Here is a 15,169-nt window from a genome sequence, read left to right on the forward strand (position 1 = left end):
ATATTCGTTTTTTAAGCAAAACTTGTTTGGGTCCATATGAAAAGGTTCATTTTTTTTAAATAAATATCAATGTTGGCCCTCGACTTCGTCCCAGTTTTGAATTTTAGCCCACTGTGTATTTGAGTTTGCCGCCCGGGCCCTAAATTGTGCAAATTTGAATGAATGAGCGAATTGTCGTTTTCAAGATGACGTGTGAATGGATGGCTCAACGATGCGACCCCGTGATTGGCCGGAGTATGAGACGGGAACCCCGCCTCTCGTCCAATGACAGCCGGGATAGCTTCCGCTCTCGATAATCCCGCTAACAAACAAACGAACGAATGAGCGAACGCATGTATTGCAATCGATCACACGTTTGTGCTTGAAATTTTTTTCAAACGTGCATAAAATACGGGTCTACTTTCACACACACACACACACACACACGCGGCATATACACACTCGCCGAGAAGTTGAAATCCTTGCCAATAGAGATTACGGCGCCATAGCTGTCACCTGCTGGGATGGCGGTGATACCCTGAGCTTAACAAAAGAGATTTATTTCCCAGTGCCCTGACCCAGCTGTAAAGCTGCTTGAAAAGGAAAAGGGGGTGAGCTTTTCTTAGCGAGGCAGATTACGGCACAACAGAAAAAGCAATTACACTATTTGTGCATTTCCATCGGCCCGCTTAGCCTCGCGCGCGCGGGCGGGGGTGATGAAAAGTCGGAAACGGGGCGCCTCGAAAGAAGGCGGCGAGGGAGGGAGGAAACGGGAAGTGTGTGTTTTCATGTCATCGAACGGGGCGGAATTATTTTGCCAGTTCATAACTTTTTTTTTTTTTCCCTCCCGCTCCTTCAATTATCACCGCTCACCATCCGCCGGAGAGGGAGAGCGAGCGGCGGAGAGGTGTGGAGGAGAGTAATTACTGGTGTGATAGGTGGCGCACACCGATAACACTCTGCTGACCATCACGCCAAGTCCGGCTAGAAACACGCCGCTCTGCACCTCCACGCCGTTCAGCTTATTTTTCTAATATGACATGCTGAGTGTAGTTTAAGTCATCACAGATGAACTTTAAAAATACCAAACTCCCTCTTCTGGATCCTGCCCTCTAGAGGATGCGTGTTCGGTCTGATGACGAAGCCTTCTAGATTCCCCACGGTGCCCGGTTGTGTAAAGTTTCCGGCGTTTTCCTTCGTTTCTTTGGTCGCGGGCCCTGGATCGAGATTAATCCTGTGTTTTATCCACTGCGGTGCCTCCTGTTCTTGAGACTCAGGTTTTCCAAAACAAATCTGCTTCGGACTAAACTGAGCAGCTCCTGCGGTCGTCCCGCCTGAAAACCTCATAATTAGACGTTTAAGAATGACTTGCTGTGAATGAAGAAAGCCAGGGTTTCACATTGACAACGTGGTTTATTAAGAATAAGAGTAAGAACAACTTTATTTATCCCGAAGGAAACTGTTGTGCCAGAGTTTCAAGTAAAACATAACAATAATTAATAATAGTAGGAAATTGTATAAACAGTAAAAAAAAATTCATTTCGTCTTATTTGTTCCAAAGCCGTCTTATCCTCTTAAAAAAAATTTTTTTATAATGTAAACATAATAATTGTAATATATAATAACAATAATAATAATAATAATAATAATAATAATTAAAATAATATATGATGTGTAATATTTAAATTGATAATACATTCAATATTTAAATTAATAATATATATTTTTTATTTTTGTAACTTTTAGGGATCTTCTTTGAATACATATATTTTTAAAAGGCGATACATTTAAGTACGGTTTGTATTAGAGTGCAATACCAACAATGGCCACTAGTTGGCTCGGTGAGTAATCTCTGCCTATGAGATATGATAGTAATAATAATAATAATGATCATAATAATAATTTTACTTATAAGCTTCTTTCTCAAGAAGATCTTTCTCGGTGAAGATCAGGGTGCAAGGATGCCGAGGTTGGCGGCAAGTTAGTGGTTGAGGGTTAGATGGAGGCAGGTGATTGGCTGTTCAGGGGAGCGTCCGCAAGAAGAAGACGATGCATCCGATTTCGGTTGCGCGTCTTCGCTTGAAATCCCGATGTTTGGTCTGCGATCCGCTCCAGCTTTCTTCACCCTCCCTCTTCCGCGTTCCCATCAGACCCTTCGAGCGCCAAGCGGCCGACCGCTGGCTGCCCGTTGACGTCTACATCGGGGGGAAGGAGCACGCCGTCATGCATCTGTACTACGCCCGCTTCCTCTGCCATTTCTGCCGGGACCAGGGTCTGGTGGCGCACAGGTAGACCACGCCACAAAATAATAATAATAATAATAATAATAATCCCACTTTGAATCTTGTGAGCTTTTCCGCACACTAATGCGCCTCCTTGTACTCCAGGGAACCCTTTCAGAAGCTGCTGGTCCAGGGTCTGATCAAGGGCCAGACTTTCAAATTGGCGACCAGCGGGCGCTACCTGAAGAGAGAAGAAATAGATTTCACAGGTGATTATTGTCTGCGTGACGCTTCTCGACAGATAAAACCGCTCAAACGGGACAGAAATATCACGCTAAACGCGCTGAAGACTCATGACGGAATTTGCCTTTTTTTTTTTTTTTTTTGTACGGCTTTGTAACGCCGCCGCCAAGATAGAACGGCGAGTTAACAAGCCACGCCTCGAATCAGAAGCAAGCCTTTGGAAAAGGCGTAAGAGGTTTCCTTCAGTTTGGCTTCAATCTGAAGGATTTTCTATCCGGGTAAAAGGATAAAGGGGGAGATGCCGGCGGCTTACAGAGAAGAGAAGCCTCTCGATCCCAGCCTTACGGAGTCGGCCGGCGCAGACGTGCATATCTGCAAAGATCCCTCGGCTAGATTGGCGCCGTTTAGTCCCGTCACAGAACGGCGTCGAATGCGCTCGTATTTTGACAGGCTTTTTTTTTTTTGCTAAATGTGAGTAAACAGCCGTTGGAAAGCAAAAAAGCCAAATCCGGTAGTTCTCACGTTCTCCGGTGATTACGCACGGGGGGCTCATTTCGACCTTTGACCTTGTTTTTTTTTTTTCTTTCAGGCGAGGAGCCGGTGGCGTTGGACGGCGGACGCGTGGAGGTGACGTGGGAGAAGATGAGCAAGTCCAAACACAACGGCCTGGACCCGCAGGAGGTGGTGCAGCAGTACGGCGTGGACACGGTTCGACTCTACATCCTCTACGCCGCGCCGCCGGAACAGGACATCCTGTGGAGCGTAAAGAGTGAGCCGCCACGAAAGAAAAATGTGAGGTTAAATCACCTGAACACCAAATGATCTCCGGCGTTTGCGTCTCAGCCGACGCCCTCCCCGGCGTGCTGCGCTGGCAGGCCCGGCTGTGGCAGCTGGTGACCAAGCTGCGAGGCGCCCGGCAGATCGGGGTCCTTCCCGACCCCGACTCGCTGAGGAAGAAGGAGCTCGCCGAGGCCAAGAAGATCTGGGAGAACAAGAACTACGCCATTCAAGAGGTGGGGGCCCGGATTCAATGGTATCTCCTGATGGAGTGACCGGCTGGGTTGTACCCTTCCTCTCCAGTAGGGGGCGCTAATGAGCCTGTTTTCAAATCCCCGGCTTTCCACATTACATTTGGCAGACGCTTTTATCCAAAGCGACTTACAATAGAGGACATAAGCACCGCAAATAACACTTGCAAATACAAGATGCACAGGAAATATACAGAACGGTAAGCTGGGGTTAGTTTTTTTTTTTTTTTTAAAGACAACACACACACACACACTACATAGGCTAACTTGGTGCCAAACCTGATCAGGGGCAGCTCAAGCATCATCCATCGATGTGGATGATTCACCCGCCGCCCGTCTCACCTTCTACCCATTACGGCTTTAAGCCTTTTCCAACATGGCCACGGTACGATAGTCGGCGGAAAGTCGCCCGACCGTTTCGATCCTCTCCTCCAGCTATGAATATCCGTCATCACCTGAAACGGCCGGAGCCACGAAATTGATTTTGAATCCACTCAGTCACTCCGCACACTTTATAAATAGCCACCTTTTTTTTTTTTTTTTTTTTTTTTCCGCTGCCGGATTTGATTCCCTCCCCGCCCCCTCCGCGCCGCCGCTGTTATTGGACATCGGGCCGCTCTAAACCCCGCAGAGCCGAGGCGCTTCTTTGATCCGTCCCTCAGAAAAGCCGCGGCGATCGCCCTCCTCGTCCTCCCTTAAGGCCCTTCCCAAAAGGGCCCCTCTTCCCAGAAGGCTTGCCGGGGGGGGGGGGGGGAATATTGACGTGCACAATCTTGCGTGCCTTCGGCCGGCGATAAGAGGGAGGAGGACCTTCGTCCGAGTGCGACATTGTTTTCCGTAATTCTTCCCCGGCGAAAGAGCGCGTCGCTAACGTCAAGGAGGATATAAATAAACTAATACAGAATGTAACACACACACATGTTGATTTTACTGACCTGTGCTTTGTCTCCCCCCCCCCCCCCCCCCCCCCACACACACACACACATTGATTTGTCCAGGTCACGTCTCACTTCACAGAGGACTTCCTGTTCAACGCGGCTATTTCTCGCCTGATGGGCCTCACTAATACCTTGAGTGTGAGTGTTAACTCCCAAATAAGCGGCTTTCTCACGTCGCCCGATGGCCGCCGTGAGTTTCCCGTTACGTGTGTGTGTGTGTTTATGGATTCAGAGCGCGACGGTGAGAGTTCTGCAGCACAGCGTGGAGTTCGAGGAGGCTCTGGCGGCGCTGGTCCTGATGACGGCTCCCATGGCTCCTCACCTGGCGTCTGAGCTTTGGGCAGGTCTGTCCGTGCCTTCAGAGAAAACGCGTTTTGCAAATTTTGTTTGGAAGCAGCGAGAACTTTCTGAAAATTGGTTCAAATTATTGACGTGTTAAAGCAAAAAGGCCAATAGTTTTTTTTTTTTTGCTACTACACGGTTCGGCTTTTGGAGATATTGTTTTTGTAATTTGTTTCTTGCAATTTATCATTCTTTGGCGCTTTTTTTTGCAGTTTTTGATTTTTTTTTTCTGGTGATGAAATAGCCATATTCTAGCCTAAGAAGAAAAAAACAGTAAAAAAAAATATAGTAAAATTAAATTCATTTTATAAAATGAATAAAATACGAGATCTCCTTTGCTAAACAAAGATACCCATCATCGTGAATAGTAAATAATAAATAGTAAAACGCGTTTTGCAAATTTTGTTTTGAAGCAGCGAGAACTTTCCGAAAATTGGTTCAAATTACTGACGTGTTAAAGCAAAAAGGCCAATAGTTTTTTTTTTTTTTGCTACTACGCGGTTCGGCTTTTGCAGATATTTTTTCGTTTCTTGCGATTTATCATTCTTTAGCGCTTTTTTTTTGCAGTTTTTGATTTTTTTTTTCTGGTGATGAAATAGCCATATTCTAGCCTAAGAAGAAAAAAACAGTAAAAAAAATATAGTAAAATTAAATTCATTTTATAAAATGAATAAAATACGAGATCTCCTTTGCTAAACAAAGATACCCATCATCGCGAACTCTCGCTCTTACCATTGTAGCCACGCGAGATCTTATACGGAATATGATTGGCTGAGTAGCTCCGCACTCGGCACGCTATTGGCTGATTGAGCGTGTCCTTCCGTTCCGCGTGCTGATTGGTTCATGGAGAGAAGCAGCCAATCTGCTTGTAGGTTGCGCCCAGCATACAATATTAAAAGAAGGCAGAATTTCTCCCGAAGTTTCTTCCAATGAATAATTTCTATTCACTTTAGATTTATTTTGATTTTTATTTTACTCATTTACTGTGCATTTTGTATTGTATTTCAATGTTTATTGTTATCCAAAAGTGTTTTGCGTACTGTATAAGTGTGAGGGAAGCGTCATCCAGTCGATGGTTGGTCGATAACAGTTTGCGGGAGGTTGAGTGAGGTTCGTCGAGGGTTAATATATCTGAAAAATACCACCAAAATGATCACATCTTTTACTTCTTGGAGGTGGTCTCGGAATGTAATTCCCGTGAAAAGTGAGAGTCCACTGTACTGTCACATTGTATGTTTTTTTTTACGCTACAATTTAGATTTTTTTTTTTCGCAGACTTCACTCCAGTCACAAGGTCGGCGGTTTGCTGGTTGCCGGTTAGCAGTCACATTTGTTTTTCATTATTTTCAAGGTTGCCTCTTTTTAATAGTAAGTGGTAGCTACAGCAAAATAAAGTCGAACAAATGGAACCATAATGATAACATGCATAATAATACGCATAATAATGTGATTACTGATTAACTAAATTAACATTTAGGAAATTTAAGTAGGGGTATAGCAGTGACGTGCGGTGAGGCTCTGTATTCTGCAGCCAAGGAGTCGCAAGAAGAATCCCTGGAGTCATGAGCGCCCCCTACCTTGAGGCAGGGGAACTGCGTGCCTCACTTCGTGGCTCTTCAAAAGCCGTTTTATGACGGCTCAGCACAAGAAACTAGAAACACGCATACAGTTGTTGACAAAATAACACTGTACACTGAAAATGGAGTTCATATAGCAACATTAATTAGCAACATACAAAGACAGCAATTTTTGTTTGTTTGTTTAGAAGTTTATAAGGACAGTGTACAAATACATTAAGCACAGAGGCAGAGATGTTTGCACCAGATTATAGCTCATAGCTAATTTCCAACTGTATAGAATAGACAATATATATAAAATATACAGATAGGCAATAAAATAACTATACAATATATAAACAATATATAAACAGGCAATAAAATATGTATTTTGCAAGTTGAAAGTGCTATATGGTCAATATAGCCAGCAGTCAGCTGTCATTGAGGCTCAACAGTCCACAGCCTCACCGCACGTCTCTTCTAAGTATTTGAACATTAAATGGTGCAGTTAAATAAAAAATACCATGATAGTGCAAATCAGTGATGAATAGAACCGTTTAATACTTTTTTCATCTGACCATTTTTTTCTTTTCAAGACCGACAAGTGAGGCACGGCCTCTCCTGCCTCCCCCGACTGCACGTCACTGGGGTATAGTATATTAAAAAAGGAAGTCGCCGCAGATTTTGACACAATCTGACACCAGTCGACACCCGGCGCTCATGTAATCAGCCGTTATTAAGCAAACCCCGCTCATCCTCGGCCGCCTCCCGTCAGCAGAAACCGAAAGCAGCGGCGTGATCTTTTGGCCGGGTGTAAAAACAAAACAATAGAAAGGAAGACCTGGCGTCATATTTTTGTGCCGCTCGTGGAAGTGGACATCCCCTCATTGTGGACGACACACTCACTCCTGCAGGAAAAACAGCCAGGGCTTCGACCTGACAGATAACGACCGGGAGGGAAAAGTGATGTGTGTGTTCTTGTTTTGCGCACCCGTGCAATTTTAAAAACAGTTTTGAATCGTCTCACTCTCACTTGTTGTAATTTAAAACACAAGCCGCGGGACAGAGGAAGTTCACGTCCTTCCCCTGGTCTTCCGACCGGGATGTGTGACGTCGATTTTGATCGCCGGGGGTCGTTCGAAAGGCCGAATTTAATTTATTTTCCCCTCCGCGGTGTCAAAATCTGGTGTTTTTGCGCGTCTCCCAGGTCTGCGTCAGGTGAAATTCCCCCTCGGCTCCTCCCTCCGGAGGGACGGCGACGTCCTGCAACAGCCCTGGCCCGCTGTGGATCCCCAATACCTGGAGGCGCCCGACTTTGTCGACATTTCCGTGCTGGTAAGAACGACACGCGCGTCACGCAAAGCGTGCATTTTTAGCTCCGCAGATGCGGAATCGTCGTACGTGACTCTTTCCAGGGATCGAAGGAATCCCCCTCCCCCCCCGTTTGATCCGACGACCACCGTCATTTCCTCCCCTCAACCCCCGAAATCCACGACCGGAGTCTGTAATTTTGTGCAAACAGCCTATGATTAGCGTGCGTGCGTGTGTTTATGCATCTACATCTCAAGCAGAAGTTTTTAAACTAAATAGACAAGTGGGTCAATAATTAAAAAGCAGCAGCGGCGAGCCGAAGCCCGGGTTATTTATACCCATTGTTACCGTGTCGCTCACATTTCTTGTGCCTTTTTTTTTTTTTTTTTCCGTTTTTCCTTCCCATGAGCTCAGGCAAACAAATCGTGAAAGCCCTGGGTTTGGCAGCGTATGTCATCATCGGAAATGAGCGAGCGTGTGTGTGTGTGTTTGTGTGTGTGTGTCGCAAAAGCCTAACAGACAATGAGAGAATATTTAGCCGCGATGAGACGGTTCAGAAAATAAACATGGATCAGCAGCCCTGGCGCACAAACACACACACGTGTCATCCTGAGCCCTGAACGCCGGCGTGCGTGCGTGCGCACGTGTGTGTGTGTGTGTGTCCATCCAAAAAAGTCCTTCCAAATGTCTGTTATGATAGCAAACACCTGAGAGCGTCTGTCCTTCATAGTGGATTCTGTTCTGTTCCATGACGGAGTGACAAGTAGTAATGAAAAAGTGTGTGTGTGTGTGTGTGTGTGTGTGTGTGTGTGTGTGTGTGTGTGTGTGTTTTGACAGGTGTTTTTGATTTTTTGATTTTTAAATCTCATCCTGCTAATCATTTTAATATCGGTGTGCTTTTTAAGATGACACACACAATCCTATATGCTGACACACACACACACACACACACACACACTACAGCCCCAGTGGCCCCTGATATTGGCTTTACTTCATCTTGCAGTCTGTTGTGGGCTTCTTTCCTCTTTTCTGAGATTTGTGGGAGAAGAAATGCCCAACACACACACACACACACACACACATAGACACACACCATTAATTTTAAACCACTTCTAAAGATTCAAGCTCACACAGGAAGTCTAGATGTTCTCATTTGGGGTTGCCCTTTCATACCCACCGCTAAATATGTGCTTTCTGGGTCCGCTGGCAGGAAGGAGGCCCGGGACGTGTGATTTTTGAGACTCGGCCTCAAACCGGGTTCCGCTTTGTATCGAGGTCACGAGCGAAGACGACGCGAACGCTAAACGTTTGATCCGTGTGACTCGACAGATCAACAACAAGGCCCGCGGGTCGGTGACGGTGCCGGCGCGGGCGTCCAAAGATCCGGATCGGGTGCTGGAGCTGGTCCTGCGGAGCCCCCTCGGACAGACGTTCCTCGGCGGGAGGCGCGTCAAGAGAGCCATCCTCTCTCCTCGGACCGCCCTCGTCAATTTCCTGGTGGACGAGTGACGCCGCTGCGTTTCGCACTTCGCGGCGAAGACGATCCCGGGGTCGGATTCCGACGGGGGGGGGGGGGGGGGGGGGGCGGAGTTGTAAAACTCTCACCGGATATAACTTTCTTAATTTATAATGTCCATTTTTAATAAAGAAAAATTCTTCACGCCTGATGTGAAACAGACCCTTGACGTCGCATCGCATCGCGTCAGATCAGACGTGTGGACGCGAAACCTCCCCGCTTTTCCTGGAAAGACGTTCTAGCACGTCGAGCTAATCTGAATTTCATAGCCTGTTTAGCAACCTTGTAATTATCTCTTTCATTTGAATTTAAACACAAAATTAACTGTATTTATAAGTTCCAACCAACTTCCTGTTGCACTTTTAGTCCCTTTTTCCCTCAGAAAGCTGAGTGGAAGCGTTCCTATCTTGTTTATTTCGGGGGCCGCGTCTCGCTTTCCCTGCGTCGTCGCTCTTGGTTTTGTTTTTTTTTTGTTTGTTTTCTACATACGGCCCTGCGTGACTCAGCTGTTCCCGCGGTTCCGGCGGCGCGCACGTACCTGCGGCGGCGAAATGTACCCGTGTGACGCCCTTAGTCACCCGTCTCTACCCGCCGGGTGACTAAGCAGTTATTCAATATGTATAAACTCTTTTTTTTTTTTTTTTTAATTCTTTGTTCTGGTTTTGCGCGCCCATGTCTCGCCCAGGCTTTTTGTTCGCCGCCAAAGCAAAGTCTTATGAATGATCCGATATCAAGAGACACGAAATGTGATCTCTATCGCCTGGTTTGCAGGGTCAGCTCCTGTATGAGGAAGTCCTTTTTTTTTTTTTTTTTTTTTTTTTTTAAATAACTCAGCAGATTAAAATCTCACCGCATCTGGAAATAATGTTAAAAAGGCTTGGATTTTTTTTATTTTTTTTTATTATTTTTGTATTAAATCACAGCGAATCCATAATGTGCAGACAGGGGGAGAAACTGATCCCTTCCATTTGTTTTTTTTTTATTTTTTTATATGCACTGCTCTAAAAAATAAAGAGAACACTAAAATAACACATCCTAGATCTGAATGAATGAAATATTCATGTGAAATAGTTTTTTCCTTACATAGTAGAATGTGTTATAACCAAAATTATAAATGGAAATCAAATGTATGAACCCATGGAGGTCTTGATGTGGAGTCACACTTAAAATGAAAGTAGAAAAACACACCAATGTTGATGTAATGTCCTTAAAACAAGTCAAAATGAATCCGTGTTGCTTCCTAAGTGGACAGTTTGATTGATTCGGAGTCATATTGTGCTGTTTAAATGTTCCCTTTATTTTTTGGAGCAGTTTATATGCATTGCTGCGCGCTATCTTTGACCATCAGGTGACGGGAAAAGCTCGAGAGAGAGAGAATAACAGGAAGAGACACTAGAAATAATAGGACGGGAGCAAAGAGCCAAGTCAGTGTGAGCTATTCTCTTTATTGTGATGATTCTGTTCATCTTAATTAGATTCTATCAAAGCAGTAAATTAGAGAGTAGATGAGAGAACTCTTGAGTGTGGCGGCTTTTCTGTCACACTCTTGACTCAGCGCACCGAACAAGCGCTGGATTTACCGCTTCCCCCCCCCGTGTTGCGTTATCGCCGCGCTCCATTTCGCATCGTCTTCTCCGCTTCCAGCAGTTCTGGATTTGAAGCGGCCTGAGAAATAAACTAAGAAACGTCAACGCCATTTATAGTTCGGGGAAAAAAACGACTCACTGCATATTTGAATCAATAGTTGGGAATTGGAGTGTAATAGTTGCTGGTTGGATTCCCGGTGTGAAGGTTGCACGTTCTCACCGTTTAGTCGAGTAAAATAGAGATACTTTATTAGTCCTGATGGAAATGATACACATAATACACAATGCACAGTCACTTAGCAGGAAAAAAATGTTAAAAAATAATCCAAAAATGTCCCGATAAGGTGCCTGTCGCATCCCCGCGACCCTGAATAAGCTGTTTTTAAGGGATGTATGGATAGCTAATAGGGTTTGAATGGTACATTTTTGCTGAAATAATTAATTTTCCCTCTGACGGCCCCCGGGGCCATGTCATACTTTTCAACCGCCCTGCAGTTTCCATGACAACCGGGATTATTGAACGGTATTCCGCCGTGACTCACTTTCTCTTCGCGACCGTACGGGTTACAGGGGCCCGAATCGCCACCGACCGGCTGCAAAGTCGCGGCGGCGCAATCAAGACTCCCTCCGGCACGCCGACGCAGCCCCCCAGACCGGGATCCAGGGAGTTCCGCTCATGTCACGCCTCATCTGTGACGCAGACCTCGGGGCTTTCGGTTCGGTCACTCGCGTATATTTTCTGTGTGAGCTCATGGCATAAGCAGATCTTCATTAGTCATACGGCTAAACTGCGAGCAAATGCCACACATCTGCTTTCATTTATGTACTTTACCTCGCCGCGGTTCCAGGCCTCGTCGGCGGCGTAACTGACAAATCGACGCGGCGAATTAAACGGAGAATAAAAGTTCGAGGGTCAAAACCAAAATGTACCGCGAGCGGATGAATTGGTCTCCGTGCACGAGTTGGTCGGCAACGGGATGCTTATGTGCGTGAGACAATGAAACTGTTTCCAGTTTGAAATTGAATTAGAATTGGTAAAAAAAAAAATAAAAGGTTACCGGTGGCAACGGTTATTGGCGTTGCTGTTGCTTAATACATACACTGCTCAAAAAAATAAAGGGAACACTTAAAAAACACATCCTAGATCGAAATGAATGAAATATTCTTATGAAATACTTTGCTCTTTACACAGTTGAATGTGCTGACAACAAAATCACACAAAAATGATCAATGGAAATCAAATGTTTTAACTCATGGAGGTCTGGATTAGGAATCACACTCAAAATTAAAGTGTAAAAACAAACTCCAGGCTGATCCAACTTTGATGTAATGTCCTTAAAACAAGTCAAAATGAATTTGTGTTGCTTCCTGAGTGGACACTATGATTTCACACAAGTGTGATTGACTTGGAGTTACATTGTGTTGTTCAAGTGTTCCCTTTATTTTTTTGAGCAGTATATTTTTAATATAAATAAATATATGTATATCACAATATAATCTTTTTAAATTTGACGTGAACCCAGCTTCCTTAGACAATTTTATAGTTTTATTCATATTTCTTATTCTCCCAATTTCCTACTATTATTTATTATTGTTATGTTTTACTTGAAACTCTGGCGCAACAATTTCCCTCGGGATAAATAAAGTTGTTCTTATTCTTAATTCCGGGCCCCGCTATGACCCTGAAGGCAGGATAAGAGGTATAGATAATCAATAAATGAATGAACGATTGAATGGAAAACATTTTCAAATTCCAGCACGGATCAATAAGTAACCCAGAGTACCCGAGGTGCAGAGCGAGTCCTATCTGTTTCCAATTATTTCAGGGTATTTGAGAATCTCATCATCTGCACAAAGAAACAGAAAATGGAGCAAAAAAAAAATCATTGGGCCTTGATGAGAAAACAACTTTTGAACACCACTGTGGTTTAACTGGTGGGCGATTTAGGGCTAAAAATTGGTTCCTGTTCTCAGACTTAATCCGGTGGAGGCAGCTTTCGGTCTGTTTTGAATTGTGGAGACGTTTCATGCGGAGATGCCACAGCTGCCGCTCTTCACCGCTGCTCTTTATCGCACAGCTTTTACATTCATTACGGGTAATTGTTATAATACTCATCATTGTGAGAACTATGCTTTGGCGTTTTTTTTTTCTTCCCCCCCCAGTATGATGATAAAAACATGGTTTTATCTTACTCTAAAGCTTTTTGTTCCCTAAATCCCTTATATTAACTCCTCGTGGTGCTTGGATGATCCTATTGAATGACACTGGAGGACCATTTTTGGTGCTTCCTGTGAGCCAGGGAGGGACAGTTTCTACTCTAATGAAAATAAAATATATTTTCCAGATTGTGGATTTCTGATAAATACCCTCTCTATTCTCTCACTTGACAGTGACGCAAAGTTTCATTGATTTTTTTTTTTCTCCCGTCTTCTTCTTGGTTTTTTTTTTTTTTTTCTCCTTTCAAGCAAATCTGTTTTATCCATCTGTTCACATCCATCCAGACCAACTGTTCTCGAGCTGTCGCCGCTTTCCGGGTCTTTTTCCAACTACCAGTCGCCTCTTTACCAAAGTCTCTCGCTGCCGCCAACAGATGCTACTATATTTTATTTAAAGCACACTTGTTAACCACATTGCAGTTCGGATATCTCGTGATTTAAATATATTTCGAGGGTCAAAATAATAGAACTGACCGATGATTTTATGCGCAATTGCTGCCATCACCCTTTTAAAAATGGAGAAAAAAAAAAAACTTTTTACGCACCGTCAGCGGACTTCATTGCACAACAAAATATAGTGCACAAAAAATAAAGTGAACATTTAAACAACGCAATGTTACTTTGAGTCAATCACACTTCTGTGAAATCGAACTGTCCATTAGGAAGCAACCCTTTGACTTGTTTTAAGGACATTACATTAACATTGGTGTGTTTTTCCACTTTCATTTTAAGTGTGACTCCAAATCCAGACCTCCATGGGAATTTCCATCGATCATTTTGGTGTGACATTCAACTATGTAAAGAAAAAAGTATTTCATAAGAATATTTCATTTATTCAGATCCAGGACATGTTATTTTAGTGTTCTCTTTATTTTTTCAAGCAGTGTATAATAAATAAAAAGCCCCTCCAGTCTGAAGGTCTGCGGTTTGATAGAATAAAAGTTTGAAAATATCGGCACACCAAAAGTGCTCCAAAAGTAAAGATCATTTATTTTACATGCTGTACAGAAAACTTATTCTCGCATGACGTTTCGCGCAAACATAGCCTCTTCCTCAGATGCCCACCAAAGATATTTGTACATTCTTTCCAAAGAAGTGACAATACTGAACTCAAGGTTGTGATAAAATGAAATTATAGATGTGACTATATGGAGGTTCGAGCAGGCGTTGTGCGTATACATTAAATCGGAGGAGTAAATTTATAGAATATGACACTGGAATCTTTGAATGTTACACTAAACACCAGGTTTGGGAAATGACCATTGAATAAAATGCCTTTTTTTTTTTAAAGATTGGTAGTTTGGTAATAGATCACATGCCAATATGTCGTGCAATCTCAAAACAATATTTCTGCTATTTTGTTACGCCTTGCAGTGGGAATGCATGAATGAAAACTTTGCACACATAAAACACGGCATAAAAAAAGAAGTAAGGCTGCAAAAATGAAGAGCCTCGTTTCAGAGGAAGGGTCTATTGTGTTGATTGTCGGGACGTGGACATGGTTGTTCTCCAGGCCCCCTGGAGGCTTCCACTTCCTGATATACTGGTGACCTGGAGTTCAATGTATGACATGTCATATATGAAAAAACACACACACACACACACACACACACACACATCGTTTTATGAGCAAGGATGCGACAGTCACACACAGTGTTCACCAATGGGTTTGGTGGAGTACACGTTTTAATCCCCCAAGGTATTATCTTTTTTTGCACGTGCACATTTGAATCATCCATGTGCATAAAATTAAAAAAAATAAATTTAATATGAATATCAAACCAGTCACACTTATTTCTTTGCTCAATCGTTTTCCGGTTCTGCACTCAAAAAGTGCTGGCAGTTAAAACAAATTAAAAGCTTATTTTTAGTCAAAGTAAAAAATGCCCATGGCAAAGCGACACAGCGCTTTGTGCAGGTAAAATTATATTTTACAAGATATGTTTTCGTGGGATAAATCTTAATGAATGTAAAAAATGGAGTCGCAGTATTTCTGGGATGTAGTGGAATAGTGGGGCGTTCACCGCATCTCAAATTGTCATAATAGCTTTTTGTGACCGAGGGTGAGAACCCTTAAATAAAAAAATATTCACACAATTCTCATTTTTGGGGGGAAAATTAAAAATATTTTTAACAGAATTTTAGATTTTCCTTTACTTTGTGTCTTCCCTGGCTTTGCTCCATGGAGCGGAAGTGCAAAGGTCAAGTGTTTTGCTGACTCGAAAAAGAAA

The 15,169-nt window shown here is 43.6% G+C and overlaps 1 protein-coding gene and 1 long non-coding RNA gene across 2 annotated transcripts in view; one reads left to right on the forward strand and one right to left on the reverse strand.

The window, feature by feature from the left end:
• lars2 (leucyl-tRNA synthetase 2, mitochondrial) overlaps window positions 1-11,773 on the forward strand; it is a 38,157-nt gene extending 26,384 nt beyond the window's left edge. The window contains exons 14-21 of the mRNA XM_086155268.1: window positions 2,130-2,267; window positions 2,367-2,470; window positions 3,034-3,213; window positions 3,288-3,457; window positions 4,471-4,548; window positions 4,643-4,754; window positions 7,516-7,643; window positions 8,949-11,773. Coding sequence (XP_086011394.1) covers window positions 2,130-2,267; window positions 2,367-2,470; window positions 3,034-3,213; window positions 3,288-3,457; window positions 4,471-4,548; window positions 4,643-4,754; window positions 7,516-7,643; window positions 8,949-9,128 — 1,090 coding nt within the window. The 3' untranslated portion in view covers window positions 9,129-11,773. The remainder of the gene's footprint in view (window positions 1-2,129; window positions 2,268-2,366; window positions 2,471-3,033; window positions 3,214-3,287; window positions 3,458-4,470; window positions 4,549-4,642; window positions 4,755-7,515; window positions 7,644-8,948) is intronic.
• Window positions 1,373-4,082, reverse strand: LOC147229676 (uncharacterized). Its single transcript, XR_015106812.1, has 2 exons — window positions 3,252-4,082; window positions 1,373-2,442 (listed from the first exon to the last, which is right to left on the reverse strand). It is a non-coding gene; the product is annotated as an uncharacterized LOC147229676 (long non-coding RNA).
• Window positions 11,774-15,169: the final 3,396 nt, after the last annotated feature.

The sequence above is a fragment of the Fistularia commersonii genome, chromosome 11 (assembly GCF_037954325.1).
Source record: "Fistularia commersonii isolate RoL2024-O1a breed Wild chromosome 11, RoL_Fcom_v1.0, whole genome shotgun sequence".
NCBI classification, from domain to species: Eukaryota; Metazoa; Chordata; class Actinopteri; order Syngnathiformes; family Fistulariidae; genus Fistularia; species Fistularia commersonii.